Here is a 25,786-nt window from a genome sequence, read left to right on the forward strand (position 1 = left end):
TGAAAATATATATTCTATGTGAAATACTACAAGTATATGATCTATGTGATAATGTTAAATGGGAATAAATGATAAATTGAATATTGTTATATGAAGCACTATGCGTATATGTAGCACTATGCATATATGTTCTATGTGAATAAATGCTATAGGAAATGCTATGAGTAATTGATTTATGTGAATAAATGATAAATTTGAGTAACGTTATTTGAAATATTATATGTTATATGAATACAAGAACATGAGATATGTGACATGTGAATTATATGAAAATGATCTATGTGTAAGTGAACTACGTAACTATGTGATTATATGAAAATGTGATAATGAGCTATGTGCAAAAACTATGAGACTACGTGCCTAGGTAATATGAATATGTGAACATGTGAAATGACATAAACGATAATGCCCATGTTATGTGTCATGAGAGCTAGGGGTATAGTTGGCATGCCAAGAGTCGAGGGTCTACGCGGTCTTTCGGGACATATATGTATCCTTTGGAACATCTATGAGGTCTTTTGAGATACATACTTGATCCTTGGAATATGTATATGGATCTAAAGGAATTTTCTACGTGGTCCTTAGGGACATCTTATATGGTACTTCGATGCATTTCAACGCAGCACTTAGGTGCAATTCTACGTGGCACTTCGGTGCATTTATATGAGCTGTGGTGACAGCATTAGTGCACAACCTCTATAGACTCACATATCTATAGTTCTCACATGTGTACATGGGCTAATAAGGAAGATGATATAAAAGAATCTTGTATGATATTATGTGCTTTGTTTGTAATCTTTATGTTGAGAAATGATATATGTGATATGATGTTGATGTGTATATAGCTTGGTTAAAAAGAATAGGTACAAGGACATCAGACTAAAAGATAAAGAACGAAAATAAGACTATTAAGAGATAATGATAAATGTATTACATACGCTTTATATGCTGTGTGTTAGGAAATATATTATCAGAATTATATGATAATGTGTGTTTCTTGTGAAACAATATGTATATATATATGCGTTTATGTTTGGAAGCATTTTATAGTTTATCATGATTACATAAATTGTGTATAATAGGAATTAGTTATGATATACTATAATCAGTTTATTTATGCCTCACTAAGTCATCGACTTAGCGTGTGAATGTTTCACACGTAGGTTCCGGAAAGCTAAAAGAAAGGTTAAGAGGAGCAAGATAGGTCAACATCTCCTTTACAAAAATAATTTTAGATCAGAAAATAGAGGATTTAAATGACTTTGGTTATTTTGAATATAGTTGGCATGTACTAATTGGTTGAGTTAAATATGCTCTGATTGATTCTGGTTATTGTGGTCAATTTATGTAACTAAACTGCTTTTACTTTAATGAAAGTTTTAAATTTTCTTTGAATTTTGTCAAGAGTCAAAGTTTGAAAAGTCAATGTGACACCTCAGACTCATATCCGGGTCGGGTACGGGTTGGGGGTGTTACACTAATCCTAAACAACAATCCTAGTTAATGCTAAAAATCTCATCATAATCTGTCTACAAAAGAAAGAGTAAATTTGATATTTATCTAACTATCAACCCTAATCCTAAACAACTATTATAGTTATTCCAACAAGAAAAAAAACTTGTTACAGGCTGTAAATAATATAATTAATAATGTTGTATAGCTTTATTTTGTTCTTGGGCCACAAGCTAGTTCTTTATTTTATTTCCTTTCTATTGGACTAGCATTCTTGTATATATATATTATTCTCCAGGTAAATAAAGAATTGATTTTTCCCATTATTTTCTGGTAACATGGTAAGCGAGGCTCATGTGTGGCCTCGGTCTTCTGCTCTTTTTGGATTATTTATTATCAATTTATAACACAGCTCACATGTATATAATAATGTTTAAAATGTTCTAATTTTGGCTAATTATTTATTTTTAAAAAAAAAGGCTAAAATAGAAATCAATTTAATGAGCACTAAAATATATTTGGAGTGATTTGGCATTTTAAAATCACTGATAAAACATTCAATTACAGGTGTCTGTAAATATCAATTAATAATTATTACCTTCTTTTTAAATATCATTTTAATCAATATCATCAGAACTAAGGAGGCTTTTGGTTTGGATACTGATTAATCCTTTGGTAGTAGGATTACCCCTACTTAGTTTACTGGTAATGTTAAATTCTCGTTTGGTTCAATTGGATGGAATGTAATCTTGCTTATTTGCACCTACATCTTGCTTATTCACAGAATTGTTTAAGAAATGAAGTAGTCTGTGAAAAATAAAGGAGTTTACGAAAAATACCAGAATATGTCCACTCGATGTTTGCCAGTGAAAGCAGATATTCTGCTGATGTTAGCACAATCTCATATTCAAGTTTCTCAATATCAATGCAAAACTGCTGCCTCTGAGCTGGTACATCATTAACAGCTGCAGTAGAAAGAGGGTGATGACATTTGTAAGGTCATGCACAACTTTGAAACTGATTAGAGAACAGAACACATACTTGGACATGATAAGAGCATCAAATGGGTCCATTTTTCCTATAATGATAAGATTAGAGCAAACTTCTTTTGATGACAACAAAATTGAGAACATCACAGAATAATAAAGCTCTATGTTGGTGTGATAATTACACTGTTCTTTCACTGTTGTTTTAGCCTTTTTACGTGGACAGTGATCATTCCGAAGAGGATATCCCTCAGGCAGAGGATCAATCCAAGCATAAGCAGGATGGACAAGATGTAAGGCATTGATAGCAGCAGAGAGTGCATTCAGCCTCTCCTGCAGTGTAATTGACATATGCTGCTGATCTTTCATAACTGCATCAGTTCGTAAGCGAGCAGAATATAGATATATGTAACTAGCTGCCTTGCGCCAATTATGCCTGTGAATTTCAAATGCATAAAGGAATTTGTATGGATTTGGCTTAACCAGGATATCTGTACGTTCCGCCTACAAATTACAAGATTAAAGGATGCCTAAGAGATCAGTGTGCAAGAAAAACAAAATCAAGAACAGCATCCAATAAAGTTCAAATCTCCTAGCAAGTATTGCATACCTTCCATGCAAGTTCACGCTCAACCTTGTCTGCTAACCCAGTCAAGGGCAACTGACCATTGCAGAGAATCTGCTATGAGAAAAGGAGAACAAATTCCCAGTAAGTGTCAATATCTACATGCACAAAATATAAATGGCCAAATAAATAATACAACAAACATTGCAAGAATAAGAATGGTAAACGAAGACGACAGCATGTGATGCAGAGGAACCAACATGGTAAAATAAAGAAAAACAGCAAGAAGGAAAGTTGCAATTTCATAAAAAAAAAAAAAAATTATATCCACTACAGCAACTGTCATCATTCATGAATCCTTTTCTTATTCTCTAATCTGATCCAACACCTTTATTTTCAAACAAAACGAAATGTCAAATCTTGCTTTACTAATTTTTTATGATTTTTGTTCTTAGGATGTCGTCAATGGCATTGAAGCTACTCATCAACCATTGTGATTTACTTGAGCTGGTATTAGCCCCATAGAAGCCATGAGAAAATAGTAAGACACTAAACTGAGGCAGAGTATCTAGAACAAACAAAAAGTGAGAACCTTTATTGCTCCACATTCATAGAGAACAATAATAAAGCGCCTTAAGCAGATGTACTTGCTCTCCTCATCTGGATTTGAAATTATTGCACAGTACGCATCATTCAGAAGATTAAGATCTAACGTAAACTTGAAAACATTTGCCCAAAGACGTCCTTTGATGATAGTAGTGGATTCATTAGATGAATCTCTCTCAAAGCCATCACCTCTAAGGTCAAGCTCATCAACTTGCTCCAGTGCAGCAAGAGCAAATTGACAAGCACCGTCACTAATGTTATATTGCTCAAATAACTGCATCACCCATTGATAGTAATGAAGCTTCCATGCAGCAGATATGTGACCATCTGGACAAGAAAAATTAAACTCATCTGTTTGCTCAAGAAATTAAATTCTCCTGGCTTTCTGTAGAAAACAACAATATTCTTCAGATGAACTTACTAAAACCAAGATATGGCAACCCTGCTTCATCAGATAAACTCTGCAAGGCCTGTGAAGCTCCTTCTCCTGATGCAGCTCTGCATAGAACAAAGCAGTGCCAACTCGGTTGAGACATAAATAAAAGAACTGAAAATAATGTACATGTAAAAGCCAGTAAAAGACCATTTTGACGACTCAAAACAAACCCAAACAGGCTCTAAATGCTGTTTATATTTGCTAATTATAATTACTCATTAATAGAATTTATTTTGTAGATAAGAAATATTTGTATTGCACTGCATTACTTTCATAGGAGATATTTACTTCAAATATAATAGCAATTAATTCAAAATGATGAAAGGTAAAACTAACTATCATCACCGTTTGGTAATGGTGCGATATCTATATCAATTGCTATAGTTGATAAAATTTCCAATTCTAAGGATATTAAATTACTTACAAATTCATATTATAGAATTTCAACTATATATACTTCAAACTTTATATTTTAGAAACATTTTTCATTTATTTATTTGTATATATAGACCTACATATATTTACACATTTTACAAACATACTTCAAAAAAGTCTAGGATGTTAAAATATTTATAAAAGGAATAAAGAGGGAAGTAGGTTCGAATTCAATCAGACGAAGTAGCCAAAAAAATATGGACTAGGATGTAACTAAATTACTAATTACCTGAAGAAACAGCTAACAGCTTCACCGACTTTCCTCCCTTTCAGGATTCCATGTAACCCACGCCGTGTTTGAGCAACAAGACAGCATCCAAGGAGATGCAGAAGTAAGCACCAATCACCACTAGTATCTTGAACACTTCTGAAATTCCTTTCCCTTCTCGCATTGGCCTCAACAATAGCAAGTAGGTACTTCGACAGGATAAAAATTTGACCCACAAAAAAAAAAGACAGGACATGAATTTCAGATCAACTCTTAGATTCTATTTATTTTTAATGTGAAAATTCACAATTGCAAGAAATTAATGACAAACCTCAACGGCATCATATTGGCCATTCCTAAGAAGGATAATTGCTATTTCAGTTGAGCGCTTCAAGAAGGAAGACACTTCCCTAGTATTTCCCCAAACTATCCAACTGGTAAACTTCAGCACTGAAGTAATTATGTCATTTGGATTAAGAAGGCATCCCAAAGAAAGATGTCTCTCACATCCAAAGGAACTTTGATTATTTAGTAGAAGTAAAGAAGCTAATGTGAAATCACATTTTCCGAGTTTCTCCCTCCATGATCTTTTATTGATTTTATTATCTGAAACATTGACAAGAATAAGAACCAATTAAATCAATAAGTAATACAAATTCCTCTCTCAATACCACAGTATGTTGTTTAATGGTGGTGATGGTTTCTGATTACCTAAAACAGCTCAGCAGCAAACATAAGAAACTTACCAATCTGTAGCAATGAAAGCTGAGAACTGAAATCTTCATTTGCAGGTGATTCTGATGGTGTTGTGCAAAAATACAGAATGATAAGCCACTCAGAAATAATATCTTCAATCATTGGAACCAAGTCAACTTGTATTCTAGTCATGTCATCATGCACCATGTTAATCTGCATTAAAAAAGAACTTTTAAATATCTACAACTTAAATAAAATTCATCTTTGTGTAAGAGCCAACAAGATAAATGTATAAATGTACGAACAAAGTCAGGAAATTAAAATAGTTTGGTTTCAGTTCAATATTCTGGGCAAGTTACAAACGATATTTTTTACTTGGGAAAGGGAAAGACTGTCAAAACAAACAAAATTAAACAAACAACTTTTTTTTTTGATAGAAGTAGGAGGCCTCATTAAAAACCTCCCTCATAGTTGGCTCTTGAAAAGAGGCAACTAGCGGAAGGAGGAAAAGAGTACCTCAATTTATTAATAATTCAGCTATTACATAAGATTGAACCATTACACCTTAAACAACAAAACAGCAAAAACCACTTTAAGCGTCTTAAAAAACCTATACATTCACCCAATCCCTTCCTTAGCTAATTTATCTGCCTCCCAATTACAACCCCTAGGAATCAATCTAACAATAATTGCCCTGGCAAAAACTAGGGACCCAATTTCCGAAACCAAGGAACTGAAGAACGAAGTAGCATAAATCGGCAACAAAATCCAGTCAACGACAGATTTGCAGTCACTCTCTAAAATCAGTCTTCCCTTCACTGCCCAAGATGATGACAAAAAAGTCGATGCCTTTTTCAATGGCTTTCAACTCAGCCAAAGGAGGAGGGTCAGGACCAACACTATCCGAGAAGGTCGCTAAAGTATAGCTATTAGAGTCTTTCAAAATGCCTCCTATTCCACCCCTCAGCCCATCTTTCTTGACAGCCCCATCCACATTAAATTTGAAAAAATCTACTAGAGGAGGAAGCCAACACTGCACCTTTCCTTCTAATAAAAGTATTACTAGGAAGCCTGTCTGCAAGAGAGGGGTCCCCAACCAACAAATCAACCTGAATAATAACTTGAGGGAACTTAGCAAGAAACCATCTAGCCAACCTAAATCTAGAAATGAAGAAGAGAGAAGATCTGTTGAGATTCAAATTATCAAACACCACCTAATTCCTAGCCTTCCAGATGGACCATAAAACAACTCCTGAGATAAACTTCCAAATTGAAGATTCTGCCCTTAAATCAGACCACAAGCTAAGCAAGGAAGGGGGATCTTGAGGCAAAGCTGAAGAAATGTCCCATAACCTGAAAAATTTGTTCCAAAGTTCCCCTGCAACAGAGCACGAAATGAAAAGGTGTTGAATGGTTTCTTCATGTTTGTGACAAAGAGGACAAAGAACATCATCCAAGGGAACCCCCCCTTTCTTCAACTCCATTCTAACTGCCATTTTTTATGGGAAATTTGCCAAAGAAAGGTTTCGACTCTGGGAGGAGCCAAACCTGACCATACCCACTTGTTCCATTTAAAACTACCTCCAAATTTAATTGTTAAAGTCAACTTGCGGGATTTAGCCGAGAACAGACCACCCCCTTCCCCGACCAAGAAAGGAAGTCATCCACTGAATCAGACAAATCAATAGAATCAAACATTGACATTAATTCAACCCACTGGTCCAATTCCCAATCACATAAGTCCCTTCTAGATTGAATGTTCCAAACCCAATCATTTTTCTCGAAGCAACCAAATTCAGCCACTTTACCTCATTTATTATTAGATAAAGCAAAAATCCTAGGAAATTGATTTTTTAAGGGTGAATCATTAACCCAAACATCAGTCCAGATGGATATAGACTTTACATTCCCCACTTGAATCTTAGAATGTGACCTCAAACACTCTCCGACCTCGTCATTTTTCAAATAGTTGTTAACAATTCCTTTTCAAATCCATGGATCTTGAGGAGAAACTGTCTTGTTAATTGATAGAGACAAATTGCTAACATTATGTTTGCTGTAAAGCATCTTTTTCCATTGGGTTTCTTTTCATTTACAAATTTCCACACCCATTTACCGAGCAACGCTCTATTTATAGTATACATATCCAGAACTCCCAATCCACCCTCTTCTAACGGTTGACAAACTAATTTTCGATTCACGCAGTGAATACGACTCTTTGTTGATCCTTCCTCCCAAAGAAATTTAGCCATCAAAGAGTTAATCTTCTGATTTACCTTGAGTGGAATTTTGAAAATAGAAAGGAAAAAAATCGGCAAGGAGGACAACACCGACTTCAAAAGCACTAATCTACCTGTCATTAACAATGAAGAGGCTTTCTAACCAGCTAATTTCTTGTTATACTTCTGGATGACTGGAGCCCAAAGAGCATCAGAATTTTTCTTTGCACCTAAAGGTAGGCCAAGATACACCGTAGGGAAAAACCCACTGAATAGCTAACCGCAGTAGCCCATTCTTTTAAGGTGTCATCTTCTATATTAATGCCATACAGATTACTCTTAGTAAGGTTCAAATGCAACCCTGTCATTAAACTGAAAATCTTCAACACTCTCCTAATATTTAAGATGTGAGTAGGAGAATCTTTGCAGAACAAAATAAGATAATCTGCAAACTGTAGGTGTGTCAGCTGGAATGGATTATCTAATCCACCAATAGCAAACCCTTCAAAGAGGCCCAAATCAGCAGCTTTAATCAGCATTAGATGAAGAAGTTCCCCTACTATATTAAACAGAAGAGGGGACAAACTACAACCTTGTCTCAACCCTTTAGCCATCGGGAATTCCTCTGTGGGAGATCCATTCACTAGAACCAAGATAGATGCAGAAGAAAGACAATACTCAATCCATGAAACCCATCTCTCCCCAAAACCAATGACTTTCAATAATCTCAAGAGAATTAGCCATTCCACCGAATCATAGGCTCTACGGAAATCAACTTTAAAAACGACCCCTTTCAGTCCTTGCTTCCTCCAATAATCAATTCCTTCATTTGCAAGGAAGGCACAATCTAACAGCTGTCTACTCGGGATAAAGGCAAACTGGGAAGGGCTGACAATATCTTTAATAACAGAAACAACTCTTTTCGATAAAACTTTGGAGATGATTTTGTATAAACTACCAACAAGGCTAATTGGTATATAGTCTTCAATACACTCAGGCTAATTGGTCTATAGTCTTCAATACACTCAGGATTTATTTTGTTAGGCAACCTCCTGATCACCTTTTTAGTTCCTTGTAATATGCTAAAAAGTCCCCTTTGCCCATTTTCCTTTTTCAAATCATTCATGGAATTTTCAACCAGAGTTTCGAAACCTTCTTCCTCTAACAGGTAATTAAAGAATCTAAAAAGTTTGGGCCCTAGTTTTGGCAATCTTCTTCCAACACAACCTGATTGTGGTCAAAGAGGGATTTAGGAAGAATTCAGTGAATACTTTTGGAAAACAATTTAAAAATGTAGGAATTATAGAGATGATTTGTTACCATTCCTATAGAGATATGATTTGTTACCATTCCTATAGAGATATGTTTTGTTACCATTCCTATAGAGATATGATTTTGTAAATAAATTTCTACAATCTCTTATTTTAAGGGATCATATCCTAGGATTATTATTTTTCTCTTAGAGTTTCCTACTTTAGAGAGAGCTTTTGTATATAAATATGTAATCTGTCATATTGAAAAGAATAAGAAATTACAGAGAATTACTCTGATTTCTACATGGTATCAGCTTAGGTTACGATTTCTTTCCAACCTAGATTATGTCCACAACTTCTCCTACTCCGGAGATCCCTTCAAATCCAGAAAATTTTTCTTGTTCTGCTGCTCAATTAGAAGGTAATCTGGTCATGAAAGAATCAGAAGGTAAACCTCATGCTACAGTTTGTTTTTCCTCCCAGTCGTCCCCTAATTGGATCCTCGATTCTGGTGCTACGGATCATATGACTGGTAATAAGGATTTGTTTTGCAATTTTTTTCCAAACTTTGGTAAAGCTGTCAAAACGGTTGATGGTTCTTTGTGCAAAATAGAAGGACATGGCACTGTTATTCTCAATGACCAGATTGTACTTAAAAATGTACTCTTCGTACCAAATCTAGCTTGCAATCTCGTTTCCGTTAGTAAACTTTCCACCGACTTGCATTGCTCTGCAATTTTTAATGATATTGATTGTACTTTGCAGGCACTGAACTCGAAAAAGATGATTGGTAAGGCCAGTTTGCAGAATGGTCTCTACATTCTTCCTGCCTCTACTAAAACCGAAATCTCGAAATCTTTCACCGCTTTAGAAAAAGTTGATAATGTTATGTTATGGCACTATCGTTTAGGTCATCCTAGTTTTCACTATCTTGCAAAAGTTTTTCCTGCTCTATTCCTTCATAAAAGGCCAAATTCTTTTTCTTGCAAAGTTTGCTCTCTTGCCAAACACACTAAATCAACTTATTCTCCTTCTACAAATAAGCCTTCTCACCCTTTTGCTTTGATCCACAGTGATATTTGGGGTCCTTCTCGGGTGAAGAATGCTGATAATTGTAAGTGGTTTATCACTTTCATTGATGATCACAGTAGGATAACTTGGACTTATTTGCTAAAACATAAATCTGAAACTGCAGGTGTTTTTACCCAATTTTATAACATGGTTCTCACTCAATTTGGGTCTAAAATTCAGCTCTTTAAATCTGATAATGGCAGTGAATTTTTTGCTAAGTCTTTGGGTGCGTTTTTCAGGGAAAAGGGCATAGTTTAGATTAGTTCTTGTGTTGACACCCCACAACAAAGCGGTATTGCCGAAAGAAAAAATAGACACCTCCTTGAAGTTACTCGTTCTCTTCTATTTACCACTAATGTTCCAAAATATTTGTGGGGGGAAGCCTTATTAACTGCCACATATTTAATCAATCGAATGCCTAGTAAGGTTTTACAATTTCAAACACCTCAATCTATAATTTTGCAATACTTTCCCCATTTTAAACCTATCTCCTCCATTCTTCCACTTAAAATATTTGGTTGTACTGTTTTTATCCAAAACATTGCTCCTAATAAGTCCAAGTTAGATCCTAAATTATTAAAGTGTGTACTGGTTGGGTATTCTTCACTTAAGAAGGGTTATAAATGCTATCATCTTCCTTCAAAACGATTTTTTACCACTATAGATATAACATTTTATGAGCAGGATCCCTATTTCACTCGGGCTGAAATTCAGGGGGAGATATGAAAGGATTTTCAGCCACATCAGGTATCTCCTCCTACTCTTCATTCTCAACCTTCAAAATTACCACCAATTTTGTCCTTACCTACAGATTTGTCACCTGTAACTACTCCCATTGATCTACCGATAGTACCTATCACTACTTCACCCATACCCCTTTAAATACCCTTCCTGAAAATACACCTACTCCTATTCAAAATATTCCACAAACAACACCAATCAAACAGCTCCGTTTTTATACAAGGAAAAGAAAACATATTCCTGAGGCTGTTTTGCAATCTGATGCTTGCCGAGAATTGGATTTGGGTTCAGCTGCTGAAATAGAAGAAGAAATCAGTAAGTCCACTTCCCCTACTCTAGATGACTTCCCTATTGCTATTAGAAAAAGGGTTAGACAGTGCACCAAGCATCCTATTAAAAAATTGCTGGTTATAATTCAATGGTGCCGTCTTTTCAAACATTTACAGCAAACTTGGATAAAGAACAGGTTCCCACAAGCATAGCTGAAGCTCTAAAGGATTCAAAATGGAGAAGGGTTGTTGAAGAGGAAATTTGTGCACTGGAGAAAAATGCTACTTGGACTGTTACGGACCTTCCTCAAGGAAAAAAGGTTGTTGGCTGTAAATGGATCTTTACTGTAAAGTATAACTCAAATGGTAGCATCTAACGATACAAAGCGAGACTAGTGGCTAGAGGCTTTACACAAACATATGGAATAGATTTCACAGAAACTTTTGCACCTGTGGCGAAGCTGAATACTGTTCGAGTACTCCTAAGTTTGGTTGTAAATTGCGATTGGAAATTACACCAACTTGATGTATAAAACACTTTTCTTAATGGCAAGCTAGAAGAAGAAGTCTATATGAAGTTGCCACCTGGCTTAAAGTCTGTTGAAGTAATAAGGTGTGCAAGCTCAACAAGTCTCTATACGGGTTAAAACAATCACCCAGAGCTTGGTTTGAGAGGTTCACTAAAGTCATCCTAAAAAACGACTACAAGCAATCCCTCGCCGATCACACTCTTTTCATCAAGGTTACTTCTACAAATAAGAAAGCTATCCTTATTGTGTACGTGGACGACATAATTCTTACCGGAGATGATGAAGAAGAGATTTGCAATTTGAAGAAGTTGTTAAATAAGGAATTCGAAACCAAGGACTTGGGAAAGCTAAGGTATTTCCTAGGAATGGAGGTGGCAAGGTCAAAAGAAGGACTTGTGATCAACCAAAGAAAATATGTACTTGATTTACTCAAAGAAACTGGTTTTCTTGGTTGTAAGCCGATTGATACACCAATGGAGGCAAGCTTGAAATTTAACAAAGAAGATGGGTCCTTGGTAGACAAAGAGAAATTTCAAAGATTAGTTGGGAAACTAATTTATTTATCCTTGACAAGGTCAGATATAACATTTCCTGTAAATGTGATAAGTCAACACATGACTAATCCTACTGAAGAGCATATGACAGCAGCAAATAGAATTCTCAAGTACTTGAAGAAAACTCCAGGACACAGTTTAATGTTTAAGAAGACACAAGACATAACTGTTAAGATCTTTACAGATTCTAGTTGGGCCGGAGACCTTACTGAAAGGAGATCCACTAGTGGCTACTGCACCTTTGTTTGGGGAAACCTTACAACTTGGAGAAGTAAGAAATAATCTGTCGTTTCAAGTAGTGCTGAAGCTGAATTTAGAGCACTAGCATTGGGAATATGCGAAGGAATTTGGCTACTTAAACTACTGAAAGAACTTGTCACTAATCAAGAGGATCACTTTGAAGTTTTGTGTGATAATCAATCTGCTATTCAAATTGCCAAGAACCCAGTTCAACATGATCGGACAAAGCATGTTGAGATTGATAGGCATTTTATTGTTGATTAAGTTAACAAAAAGACAGCCACACTTTCATACATTCCTTCAGAAGAACAAGTTGTAGACATTCTTACTAAGGCTTTGCCAAAGCCTGTTTTCAATAAATTCCTATTCAAGTTGGGATTATACAATGTATATTCTCTAGCTTGAGGGGGAGTGTAGGAATTATAGAGATGATTTGTTACCATTCCTATAGAGATATTTTTTTTTATAGGAATAGGAGGTCTCGTTAGGAACCTCCCTCATAGTTGACTCAGGATGGCAACTAATTAAGGGAGGAAAAGAGCACCTCAGTATATTAATAAACCAGGATTACATAAGATACACCTAACATTCTGACCCTGAATAACACAGGATAGACATAACACTCTAACCCTCGAAAATAAAACATGACATTAATACAAATAGCGATGGGAAACAAAAGCCCATCCGCCTAACCCAACATCAGCTAGTTCCTGAAGTTGTTACCATTCCTATAGAGATATGATTTGTTACCATTCCTATAGAGATATGATTTTGTAAATAGATTTCTACAATCCTTTATTTTAAGGGATCATATCCTAGGATTATTATTTTTCCTTTCTTAGAGTTTCCTACTTTAGAGAGAGCTTTTGTATATAAATATGTAATCTGTCATATTGAAAAGAATAAAAAATTACAGAGAATTACTCTGATTTCTACAAAAAAACTGGCACTAATTAAGAAAAGATCCAAGTCTTACCCAAATTGGGGACCCTCTATTGTTGCACCAAGTAAAGCTACCTTCTGATAAAGGAAGGTCAATTAAATTTGATTGTTGAACAAAAGACCTAAACAGATCCATGGCATGCCAATTCTGTGAAACACCGCTTTTCTCTTCTAGATCAAGATATGCATTGAAATCACCCCCGATGCATACTGGCATATTTAAACTTTCAACAAAACTCGACAACTCCCTAAAAAACTCTTTTTCAACCTCTACGGACGAACTATAAACATTAATTATTACACACTCAATTTTTGACACCTTGAACTTCCCTGAGATTGCCAAAAATCTACTCTGATTATGTTCACAAAAAACTTCAAAAAAATTCTCATTCCACAAGCACATCAAGCCACCTGTAAACCCATCAACTGGATGAAAACTTCCACCTTTCAACAGATTACCCCCTAATTTTCTTCTTAGCACGTTTTTACACTGATTCAATTTTGTCTCATGTAAGAGTAAGAAGACCGGTTTAATCTTATTTATAAATCTCGCCACTACTCTAATTTTCTCTCCTCCCTAGACCTCTTATATTCCATGAAATAATTTAAAATTTAACATTGAATTATTAAGACCTAAAAACCAAAAGCAAGCAGAGGAATACTATTCAAGACTCCTTTGCAGACCCCCTCAGTTCCATCTTCAAGATCTCCTCTTCTAAAATTTGCTGCCCCCCTTTAAAAGAAATCTCCAACATATTACAAACCTCACGAGTAGCAGTAGCTTCATCTCTTGCTTTAACAGAGGAATGGGAAGACTTCGAAGAAGCCCTATCCTGTTCCAGAGACTCTATGGCCTTGCTTCTATAATCCCTTCTATAAACTTTGTCAAAGAAGCTGATTGACCAACCACCCTCGAGCACACACTTCCTGAACGGCGGGGAGAAATTCCTAAATGATTATGATGTCTGAAACTCTTTGACCGAGAAAGAATCGACACAGATTTTAAAAAAGACATCTGATTTTCCTTTGCTTTAATTTGTTCTTCTAAAATGGACAATCGAGTGTTTACCTATTGGTTCACAAATTTGCTTGCTCTTGAACCCGAAGTCGAGTTGCTTCCCGTATTAAGGCCAAAGTGAGTACTAGCCTGATCATCCATATTCTTCTGAGAAACAACCCTTTGATCTGAGATTACTTTTCTCCCACCAAAGGCATTTGGATTATCCATATTTGAATTGTCCCCAACATTTAAAGTCTCTATATTAGAAACAAGGTCTCCTTCTTGGCGCCTCGGGGCAATTGAAAGATTCCTACCAAGAAAAACATTCTCTTCAATTGCTGTCACTGCTTCTTCCCCTCCTGTAGTTTTCTTAACCATCTCCATTTTTCCTCCTTTGAAACTTCCACAAGAATATCTGAATCCATATTGGGTTGTGGCATAAACCGACCCATATTATTATCTTTCCCTACACCAACCCATTTTAAATTAAAGGCAGGCCCCGCAGGAATGATTTTCTAGATTGGTGATTCCCTATCGAGTTTGTCCCCTTTTCTAGGAAATCTGACGGCCCATAATTAGAAGTTTCCTTGGTTGACTTCCTCGATGGAAATTGTCCACACTAACCCCTTTCAAACCACTCTTATGTCCTTGATTCAGCCACGTGATCACCTTAAGCCTAGACTCCTCTGATATCTTCTGACTTTCATTTGCTGCCAGAGTAAGACGACGACCATCATCTTCCGCCGACAAGACATCATCACTGTGCCAATCTTCTGAAATTTTCTCCACCATCTTCCCAAATAATTCTTCCCATTTTTTCAAAACAGAAGTGATCTTGACTTTGAACGATCTGCCATAAGACCCAACTGTGACCGTTTCAGGGACGTTAAAAGGGCTCGCCACCCTGATCAGAACTTTCCCCGACGAGAGATCCACTCTGTTCTTTGACTCTCCTTTAATACAAATAAACTTTCCCCACCTTCCAGCAAGTTTTTTCAAGAACACCTCATTCCAGCATAATAAAAGAATTCCATATAACTCCACCAGGCAAAAGGAACTCCCTCATCGTTCAGCAATGGAGCCAACCAATCAAACCAGAAGAATAGTTCCTCTTGCTTATTCGTCCACACATTTGAAAATTCTTCAACCGACTTGAACGTAATGATACAAGCGTTCCATGCATATCCCCATCTCGCTATACTTCAACTCCCTCGAACTCCAATGCTTTATGTATCAGTTCTTGATCAAAGAAGGATTTGATTATCCCTATTAAGGATCATTTCACCCAATCTGAATCTTCAGAAGGAATGTGAAACTCCCAGACATTCCTCACTCCTTTTGTAGCCTGCTTTGAACCCTCCCTGTTCGCCCCTATAATTGGTTCACTTCTCATTACGTTATCCGTATTCAGAACATCCTTATACGACCTGTCGTCCCTCAGGCTTTTCAAAGACTCAACATCCCCCCTTATCTTTGTTATTTCCTCTCTTTTTGACTTGGTGATTTCCAACATCGACTTGCCTTCAACAGCTACTCTTCTCCGAGTACTTTGATATTTTGCAATCCCCACTGTAACTCTTCTCCCATCAATCGACGTTCCATTGATATACTGGATTGCCTTCTTTCTACCTTTTTCATAAGCATATGAAAAAAAGCAAAAGTTGAAGATTTGTATTTTGGTTTCGCTATAAAACTTGGGATGAAGATCCTCACAACAAAACCGTAATGACTGAATAATTCCCTTAACGCTCCTCTTGATACCCTCTTACTCAGGTTATCAACAAAAACAGTCCACTCCTCATCGAAGACAGTAATCCCTTTCCCATTTTCTCTCTCTGTCCCTACCTCTAGCACTCATTCTCTAAGATGGTCTACAAAATAAATTCCCTATAGAGAAGATTCTTCATGTTCTTATTGTTTTCATCCTATTGAATTAGAGGCATGCAACTTGTAAAGGACTTAATTCATTATGAATACAATATAAGCCAGGAATAGTTTACCACGGTGATATTTTGACATAAGAATATTTATATAGGTATATTTCTCCAAAAGTCGGAGTATCTAGTTGTAAGTTCCTTCTTAAGGTGTCCAAACAATTGTGTACATTGTTAACATATAGAAATATAATCTAATACCTGTTAAGGAAGGAGAAAAATCAACACAATAATGATATATCCAAATAAATACTATTCTCAAATTCCATAACCATTAGTGCTTACCATCCACTCAAAAGTGTGACCAAGTCTAAACTAAGCATCTACAGTTTCCTTTGTTAATAAAATTTATTCATCACGAGTAAAACCACCAAAACTTGGTACCAAGAAAAGGCTTTACCTATTACTAATGTTTCTTTTTTCTTGTCCTACCTGAATGGCTTATTATGACGCATTTGAGATAAAAAGAGAAAGATTACAATATACAATATAGGTATTTCAACTAAGGAGCATCATTGAATTGGAAAAGAGGATATTATCTGAATCTCATAATTATAACAATACTGTATATTATGTTTATACCAAAATAATAGAAGGGATAAAGAGATAAAATCTAATCACAGGTTCAAAACAGATGTCTTTTTCTTGGATTTTTAACAATTTTTTGCATTTTTTAATTGGTTCAACCAGTTTTAGGACAAAGCAGTTCTATGATAAATACCTTGAAGGACAGGCCACTGGTCTAGGATTAACCAGCTGACCAGCCAGTACGATCCTATTTTTTCAGCACTGGTTATAGGTTCAACAATTATGGCTAGTTGATGCGGGTTTGAGAAAAAAAAAGACTTTTTAAGCATGCAAAGGAGATATTTTTTAGAACTTTATCTGCTTTATATATTTTTTCTTTAAAAAACAGCCTAATAAATTGCAATCTTTTAAGAGGATCTTTATTTTTTAAAAGAAATCTCTGAAACCTTTGAAAGCAATTCATTGAACTCTAATAGTCTCACAAACACAAATATAGCTTGCGAGGCTTCCTCTTAGATCATAAAATATTATCATATTGCTCAAACTCAGATGTGGCTGTAGCGTGTGGATATGTATAAGCATGGAAGCATCTGATTTGTTAATTGTCTAACATCATTAACACATGAATATACTTAATAAGGATCCTATAGTAGGATAAGGTGCATGGACTTATATATTTCATAAAATAAGATTGCTTTATGGAATATATATTAGATTTGATTCAACATCAGTGATCAAGTGATCATTAAAATTTAATAAAGATGCGTAAAATAGCTTTTCCTTTCAAACCAATATAGAAAGAAAATTGTTATGTTTTCTTTTCAACTCAGATAGGCTATAAAACATTAATATGTTAAAGGTTTTTTATTTTTCAAAATGGATTTTAAATATGGATTAGGAACTGGATCACACCAAATACTTTTCTATCTATTACTTTTAATACACTCATCATGACTATTAATATGTAAAGAGCAAAGAATCCACAAATAAATTGTGACAGTTATACTAGTTAACGATGATTAAAGTTGTATTAGATAGTGACAGAAGAAAAAGAAATGGAAGAAGACAGACTGTTTTGAATATAGCCTGTCCCTTTCTGCATCACGTTTCTCATTCTGCAATTTCCATCCCCTGCAACATCTTTTGAATGTTGAAACCTACTCACTCTTCCCAACAACACCTCATCCCACTAATCTTTCTCATATTCTCCCCCTCCCCTTGCTTTTTCGTATGTCTTCCCACTATTATCTTCTCTTTCTTTTTGATTTTGCAATATCAAACATCTCTTCTCATTCTTTTAAGATTTCAGCATATAAGTTACCCAATGCAAGCGTGATTTGGAAAAATCCTAATGAGACTAATATAAACAAACCTTTGTAGATACGCGTTTATATTATACAATTGTTTTTTGACTTTGGCAAGAGCCCCGAGCCCAGGCGTTTTTGAAAATTATTTTATCCACCGTTGTCCACCGCACCGTTCGCCGTCCGCTGCCGCCGCCGTCCGCCGCTATAGTCCAACCTCCGTTTGACACTGTTTTTTCTTGGGAATATCATCTGCTTACGGTGATTTCAAATCTGGACTTAGATTTGCCATAAATTCTTTCAATCGGCACAAATCTACACGCCATAAATGCATCTACTGAAGGAATTCGAAGTCAAGCTCCGCCTCCAGAACGCCGCCGCCCAACGTCATTTAATCTTCACCCTTTCTCCTTTCCGCTTCAAAACCCTCCATCAACAAAACCTCTTCTTCGACACCCCAACAAATACCCTTCCTCCTAAATTTTTGTTCTTCACCAAACCTACATTGGTATATGGTGTCAACCGTGTGGAGGAAGATGAGGAGGAAATGGACCCCTGTATTGCACGCGACTGCGTAAAGGACCCTCTATTGCACACAAGGTTGGCGAAGATCAAGTCGAGCATTCTGAAGAAAATTAGAGAGGAGTTTTGGGTTGGAGAATATTTGGGTTTTGTTTGTTTAAGTGGGTTTGAGAATAAAAGAGATGTTACAGACTAGAACCTTTGAATCTGAAGAGCAGCCTTTATCGCCAGCATTTAAAGTTTCAAAGCCGAAAGCATTTCAGGGTGTCAGTCGTTTGTACCATCGTCGGCACTTCTCAAAAAATAAGGAAAAATACATACCAACAAAAAAGGGAATTACGGCTTCATGTTATACGCTTTTTGTTGAAAATATTCCTGAGAATCTTCATTGGAAAAAAGCTTAGATCTCATTTTGCATCCATGGAAAGGTGATTGTTGCTTTCATCCCTTATAAAAAATCTATACGGGGGATTCATTTTGGATTTATCATATTTGCTATATTTGAAGAAGCCAAGAAAGCAATTGTTAGGATGGATGGCTCTTTCATTTTTGGACTCAAGATTGGAGTTTCGATGGCTAAATATAAGCCCAGGTAATCCTTCTGGCAAAGATCTAATACATTTTTTCAACGGAAGGATGGGGAGGTAGCTGACAAGAAGAGTTACATATCCTCGATAGAAGGGGTGGTTGATGAAGATAAATTACGTATTCTGGAAATTGCCTTGTGTGTTGGTGTAGAAATTTTGTCTCCATCTCGAACCTTGCAAGACAAATGCATGAAAAAAGTCTCAAGTGTTTTTCATTGATGAGAGCTACTGGAAATGTTGTCCTAATGTGTTTTGAATCCTCGATGTTACTGAATAGCATGAAGGTAGAAAATTCGGAGTCTCTGACAGTGTGGTTCGACAGGTTTGAATCATGGTAAAAAAACTTGATAGTTGAAAGTCGGCATATATGGTTGGTTTGCAAAGATATTCCTTTTCATGCTTGAAGCTGGGATACCTTTACAAACATTGCATCAAAGTGGGGGAAAATTATTGCAATCGATGAAAAGTCCCAATATCCATCGTCCTTTGATCGGGTAAAAATTCAAATCTTCTCAAATATCATCTCTAGAATTGATGAGGTAGTACGATTGAAGGTTGAAGATCAATCGTTTAACGTCTTGGTTCGCGAGATCGATCCGAGTTTCAAGCATATTCTTTGGGTTCCCGAGGAAGAGGAAGAAGACACGATTGCCCATGACAACGAAGAATCCAAAAATCCAATGTCGATCACGGCTACATTGGCCATCTCTAATACTCAAATTAAAGGTCCACACAATGGTCGATGTTCCCCTGAAGCTACACCGGGTTCCTCAACCCTTGGATTGTTGGAAAACTTGTCGTATCAGATTGGGAAAGAAGTTGTACCTGGCGGTGGAAACAATGGTAGTGAGATGTGTTTAACTTCAAGGCCATGTTCAGTTTTGGAGTCTTCATTACCTTGTGCACTTAATCAATCAGATCAAAACGTTGAGGTATCTCATGCCCTGCAAGACGCTCTCAGTGGTAGGGCAATAGGTGATTCTAACAGGTTGCAGGGGAAGGGTCTTCGAAAGGGATCAAAGTGCGGAAAGAATAAAAAAAACATCGCGAATCTATAAGTAGCAAGTAAAAGGATGAAGTGGCTTAACTATCTCGGACGAATAGCGGTTTTGGAAGGAGTTTTTTTATTGATTGGAGTGTGTTGCTTCTCCACGATATAGATGGTTCAACGTTATGAGTCGGTTGTGTGTTTATATTTAAAGAGTTATGTACTGCTTTCGAATATTTTTGGTTTTTAGTGATGTGAGGCTTGGGATAGGTGTGAGTGGGTTTCGAATAGGGCTGACCTTGTAATAGTTGGATGTTTAAGGGGGACTTACAGATTTTATGGTTTAAATGTGGTGTATGTATCTTATTGGGGTGTTTTCATTCAAGGTGTAATGGTTATATTATTTAATAAATCATGACGTACTCTTTTCCTCCTTCCAATATTCGTTGACATACGTTTTAGTATGTTGATGATTATGAAGGGGGTTTTTAACGAGGCCTCCAATTTTTATCAAAAAAAAACAAACCTTTGCTGCCAAGATGTTGGCTTTATCTACTATATCAGGCACAGATCCTATATCATGTCCATGTCCAGGATCACGTCATTTGACAAAATTCCAAGCAACATAGGTCAGCACAAACTTTAACATGAACATATATAATCATGTCACAGAATTCCTTTAATACCAGTCTTCCGCTTCAAAAGAAGCATAATAAGGTAAAAGCCCTTTTTGACATAAAACTATTACCAAATCAGACCCAACCATAGCAAAAGCATGGACATGCATCCAATTTGTTTTCTTTCATAACAAATTGATAGAAAATCAAATATAAGACGGAATAACTCACCTGTGCACCAATGCTCATCAGATAGCTTACAAAAAGAAGGATGTCGAATGCAGACTCAAACATCGCCTTTGCAATCTGGCAGGAAGCATGAACCAAGATGGACCTGTTGAGACAATATAATGTCTCAGCACCCAAATTCTGAGAAACTTTTTTAGGGACAAGAAGTTGTAGATAGCTCTCTATGGCATCCAATATTTTTTTCCACGAGGCAGCTTTTTTGCAAAGATCGTGAAGAGATAATAGCACGTCAACAGAAAATTTTCTTAGATTTATATGATCTATTTGTTCCCTCTCCAAAGCAACATCAGATACAAGAGCAGATAAATAGCCTGCTCTTGTTGATGGACCATATCCAGTTCCTAAAATCTTCACCAAGCAAGGAATGATCTCTTCAGGTGATATAATCGGTCTGCCAACAAAAGATTCATAAAAGGCAAAAGAAGCTGAATTGCCCAATTGTCGGCTGATGTTTATGACACATCTGAGCACTTCAAAAAGAATCACGCGATCAGAATTGTCATCAAATAAATCCAAGCCAAAGCTACCAAGATTACCGAGATCTTCTGACAACCCTAGCAGAATACAAAAGCAAGAGAGTATACATTTAAACGGTTAAAATAAGTACATATGGTGTATAAACCAAGTATAATTTAATTGTAGTTCATGCATAGCAAGAATCTCCATCATACCATCAATAAACAGCTCTGTACTTTCCAAACTACGGAAGAAAGACACTGAATGTTTTCTGATAAGACCAACAGCACCTGAGGTGGACTGTATAATCAAAGCACATGGAGCGTTCTTTTTACACCAGTACTGAAAATATCGACAACAAAAAATTTTCCATCCTTGAAATATTGATATTGGACTTTCAACCATGCTCTAACAAAAAACAAATGTCAAACGTTAGAACCGAACAAGTTCTCCAGAGAACATAAAGTTTGCCAGAGGAATAACTAAAACAATGAAGCAAAGAAAACCTCATGTTCAACAACTGAAAGAATCTCCTTTTTGAGTCCATCCACAGTAAATGACTGAAATTCATTATCAGTCCAGTGCTTGTTATAATCTAGAAAAGTTGAACGTAGAACAATATTATGGTAAACCCCAGGATGCAGAAGCCTGCGAAAGAAAATAGAAGATACAAATGGCACAATCTGATCCTGCAAAATTTCGAAAGGAATTATAATCAACATACCTCTGAAAAACATCTCATTCAGTTCAAACACAAGAAAATAAAAATGAAAACAAACCAAGCACACCAAAGAACTGAAAGGAGAAGCTGAATAAATGCACAGTTTATTTACTTCTATTTTCAATATAGAAGGGGATAAAGTAAGAAATTATGTGTAGATTCTGAAGTTGTGGACAAATTTTGAATGAGACAAATACAATGCATTCGGCAGTCAATAGAACATAAATACAAAAAACAAATCTTTAAAAGTTCAAGAAAGTAACATAGATGAGAGAACCTTTCCAGATGAAAAAATTGAACTGATTATTGATATAAGATCATCTGAAGTGTGTTCCGAACTTTGCAACAGCTGGTCTGCAATAAACTCTTCATGTAAAGCATAACAGTGTGCCTCTTCCCTAACAGAAATGTTTTGGAAAAAAATAAGAACTTACCAAATTAGTAAGCAAAAACACTAAAGCACCAATATATGTTTGTTTTATGCTCGTCAATTTATAACCCAAACCGGAAAAACCAACACAATTAGCCCAAACCCGATACAACCGGATATGACCATAAAAAGTAACGTCCCAACCCTGCCAAAGCCAAAAACAAGCAGAACTAGAAATGACCCAACCCCATAAATGACCCATAGCTTAAATGACCCAAACAAGTAACCTCAAATGGCCTAAATCCACAATGCCCTGACCCGAGAAACCCAACTGGTAAACTCAAATGACCCAAGATTGACTCAAATCAGAAATAACATGAACCTGAAATAACCAGAAAATTTTAATATCCAAATTGATCTGACCCAAAATCCACCAGATCCATCCAATTAACATGTCGAGTTTGTTTGTATGTGTTTTAGCCCTATTTGTTGCCCTTAACTACCTATGCTAAATGTACTATACACAGAGACACAGACCACCAAGCATGAAAGATTATGATGTTTAATCAAAGAATGCATGGAACACATATAACACAACCATATCATAGAAAACAATGTGATTCGCACATTAAAGCCACACTATGACTAGCCATGAGTACTGCAAAATATGCAGCACAATAAATTATGGTAAAAACATGCGTTAGTCAATAGCTTCCATTGGTTAGGCATGTCAAGTCTCACAAGGTACTACTGTTGAAAAGGTGGTGGGATGCCAATCCATTATCCTTTAATATCCAGATCTTGTCTGACGTAAGTTTGACATCAATGCATCCCCCCTGACAAAATTGGATCAGTGAGATATCCAAAAAAAATTATCAAGTCAATTTTAAACGAATGCTAACCAAAAAAACATAACAGAGGGAGATAAGGAGCACTGAATGGGCAAACCAGCTTGTTACCTCATCCGAAGGAAATTTTTTGACTGAAGAATCAACAGACAAGATAATCCTGTCCCCCGTAGAACAGCAGAGACTATAAACATAAATCATCTCCATGCCAACTTCCTTAAATGTAAACCAAGAAATCAATCAACATTGTAGCAAAGAGCAGAACAAGTTACTGGAACCGTTGTTTTATGTGACAGTATTAACAATATAAAATTAGAAATTTAGGATCCAGTTTTTTTCACAAAAATGACTCCTGAAAAATGTTTTCTACACTTTCATTGTTGAATTAACTAAATGAGCATGCAACAGTAGCAGATAAATAGGAGAACAAGCAAATAAATATTCTCAATCAACTTTACTAAATTATAAATCATCTCCATGCCAACTTCCTTAAACGTAAACCAAGAAATCAATCAACATTGAAGCAACGAGCAGAACAAGTTACTGGAACCCTTGTTTTATGTGACAGTATTAACAATATAAAATTAGAAACTTAGGATCCATTTTTTTCACGAAAATGACTCCTGGAATATGTTTTCTACATTTTCATTGGAGATTAAACTAAATGAGCATGCAACAGTAGCAGATAAATAGGAGAAGAACACAGCAAATAAATATTCTCAATAAACTTCATTAAATTATAAATAAATAAAAATAACAACAAAATACCTACGATATCTCCAAAACCAATTGGGATAGAATTCATTACTAAATAGGTACCTAATCCTATAACTTACTATAGAAGAGAACCAAAGGATCACAATCCCTAAAAGTGATCATTTCCTTGTCATTGGATCTCACAAATCAGCAAGTGATTCATTTGCTTGGTCAATCTCCATCACTGGCCACTTAAACATTATCTGAACTTCTATCAGCTCTTCACACTCAAAATTATTACCTACTTTTTGTATTTTTATCTTTCTCAGCAGTTCCACAGAAGTATTTTCTGATATTATCTAGGATGATAAGAAACCCATAGCAATCAGCTTCCTCATTCAAAACATTCGAATGTCCTACTTTGTTGGTTCTCTTAACGACAGGTTGCCTATAAATGTTTATTTTATATTAGATGCTTGAAATTCAGATAAGGCCACTCTAGTTAAGGTTAACAATAAAATATTCAGTAGAAAATTCTTCATTTCCTAGCATAATGTTATATTACCCGGTAGTCAATTCAGAAATACATACCACAGAACTCTTATACAAGATGGCCAAAGGAACAACGTTTGAATCATTATTAGAGTCACCCAACCATAACCTTGTGGGTGTAGTTCCTGCAATTACAAGAAACAAGAAAACATGGAAACAAATTTATACGAGAAAGTGCTCATAAACATTACAGAAAGTTTGCAAGTAATTTTGGGGCAGCAAGAACATCATTTAGAAGTGGATGTTGGAGAGATTGTGTTTCAGAACAACCTTGGTTATTCCTTCGGATAGAAGCATTTTTTTAATGACAAGTATCCCCAAAAGCTCCAATTTAATGTAAAACAATAAGCAAACAGCAGACACAAAACAGAACTCCAATCTATATACGATCTACAACATTAGAAGATGACCTGAAAAATGCATGAGTAAAACAGATGATCCATATCTTTAAATTTTAAATTTTAAATTTCTATAGAATGGCATTTAAGGACAAAAATGCAATATGGCTACACAGATACATGGAAGACCATCGATATTCAGAAGTCATCTGGATCATTCTGAGAATTAAAAAGCTAAATTAGTTCATTGTTGCTAAAAAATCAACTACAATTATATAGAAAAGAAATTTCTTAAATAGTGCTATTTACATCTATGACTTCAACGTACACAACTCTTGATACTGATTTGTGGCTAGCAAGCAAGTAAAACAATCAAGAAGGTTTAACTAGGCATTGCCAACAGCAAATTCAATCAATAAGAACCAGAGAGAGGCAACGAAATTCTATTGCACATACTCTGACTTGTGAACATAAAAAACAAATAAATGATGAACTCCTTCATCAAAGGTCATTTCATATGATACTAAATAAATATAATTTTTGAGACATGTAAAAATCGAATATAGAATGTTTAACAATCAGAAGATGATCCCTCTGAGGAAACTACACTGATTTTCTGCAATCACTAGATGAAAACTACAACCAGATTAAGGGATCAAGAGAAATACTCTAGTTGCTCCCTCTCTCAGGAAAGGCTTCCATTCAACATTATGTTTTCTTTCAAAGGTTAAAGGAAAGACATTCTCCCCTCAATGAGGAGAACTTTGTTATGACCCAAGAGAATCGTAGAAAAACGAGAATAGAAGAAATAGAAATAGAGATTAAGAGAAGAAGATTTAGAGAAGAAAGAGAGCTTTTTTTTTTATAGGAATT

At 35.8% G+C, this 25,786-nt stretch overlaps 1 protein-coding gene across 2 annotated transcripts in view; it reads right to left on the reverse strand.

Moving 5' to 3' along the window:
* Positions 1–25,786, reverse strand: part of LOC120203848 (nuclear pore complex protein NUP160-like) — a 40,682-nt gene that overhangs the window by 7,476 nt on the left and 7,420 nt on the right. The window contains exons 5-19 of one of the 2 annotated variants that reach the window (XM_039204009.1): positions 24,615–24,700; positions 23,439–23,543; positions 23,221–23,315; positions 22,387–22,507; positions 21,895–22,077; positions 21,604–21,796; positions 20,915–21,486; positions 5,435–5,597; positions 5,020–5,294; positions 4,710–4,897; positions 4,031–4,107; positions 3,596–3,936; positions 3,049–3,117; positions 2,624–2,942; positions 2,292–2,417 (exon numbers count right to left, since the gene is read on the reverse strand). In XM_039204009.1, the coding sequence (XP_039059940.1) occupies positions 2,292–2,417; positions 2,624–2,942; positions 3,049–3,117; positions 3,596–3,936; positions 4,031–4,107; positions 4,710–4,897; positions 5,020–5,294; positions 5,435–5,597; positions 20,915–21,486; positions 21,604–21,796; positions 21,895–22,077; positions 22,387–22,507; positions 23,221–23,315; positions 23,439–23,543; positions 24,615–24,700 (2,913 nt within the window). Of the gene's footprint in view, positions 1–2,291; positions 2,418–2,623; positions 2,943–3,048; positions 3,118–3,595; positions 3,937–4,030; positions 4,108–4,709; positions 4,898–5,019; positions 5,295–5,434; positions 5,598–20,914; positions 21,487–21,603; positions 21,797–21,894; positions 22,078–22,386; positions 22,508–23,220; positions 23,316–23,438; positions 23,544–24,614; positions 24,707–25,786 lie in introns of those variants that run through there. The other variant, XM_039204014.1, reaches the window with a different exon arrangement.

The sequence above is a fragment of the Hibiscus syriacus genome, unplaced genomic scaffold (genome assembly GCF_006381635.1).
Source record: "Hibiscus syriacus cultivar Baekdansim isolate YM2019G1 unplaced genomic scaffold, ASM638163v2 tig00000340_pilon, whole genome shotgun sequence".
Lineage (NCBI taxonomy): Eukaryota > Viridiplantae > Streptophyta > Magnoliopsida > Malvales > Malvaceae > Hibiscus > Hibiscus syriacus.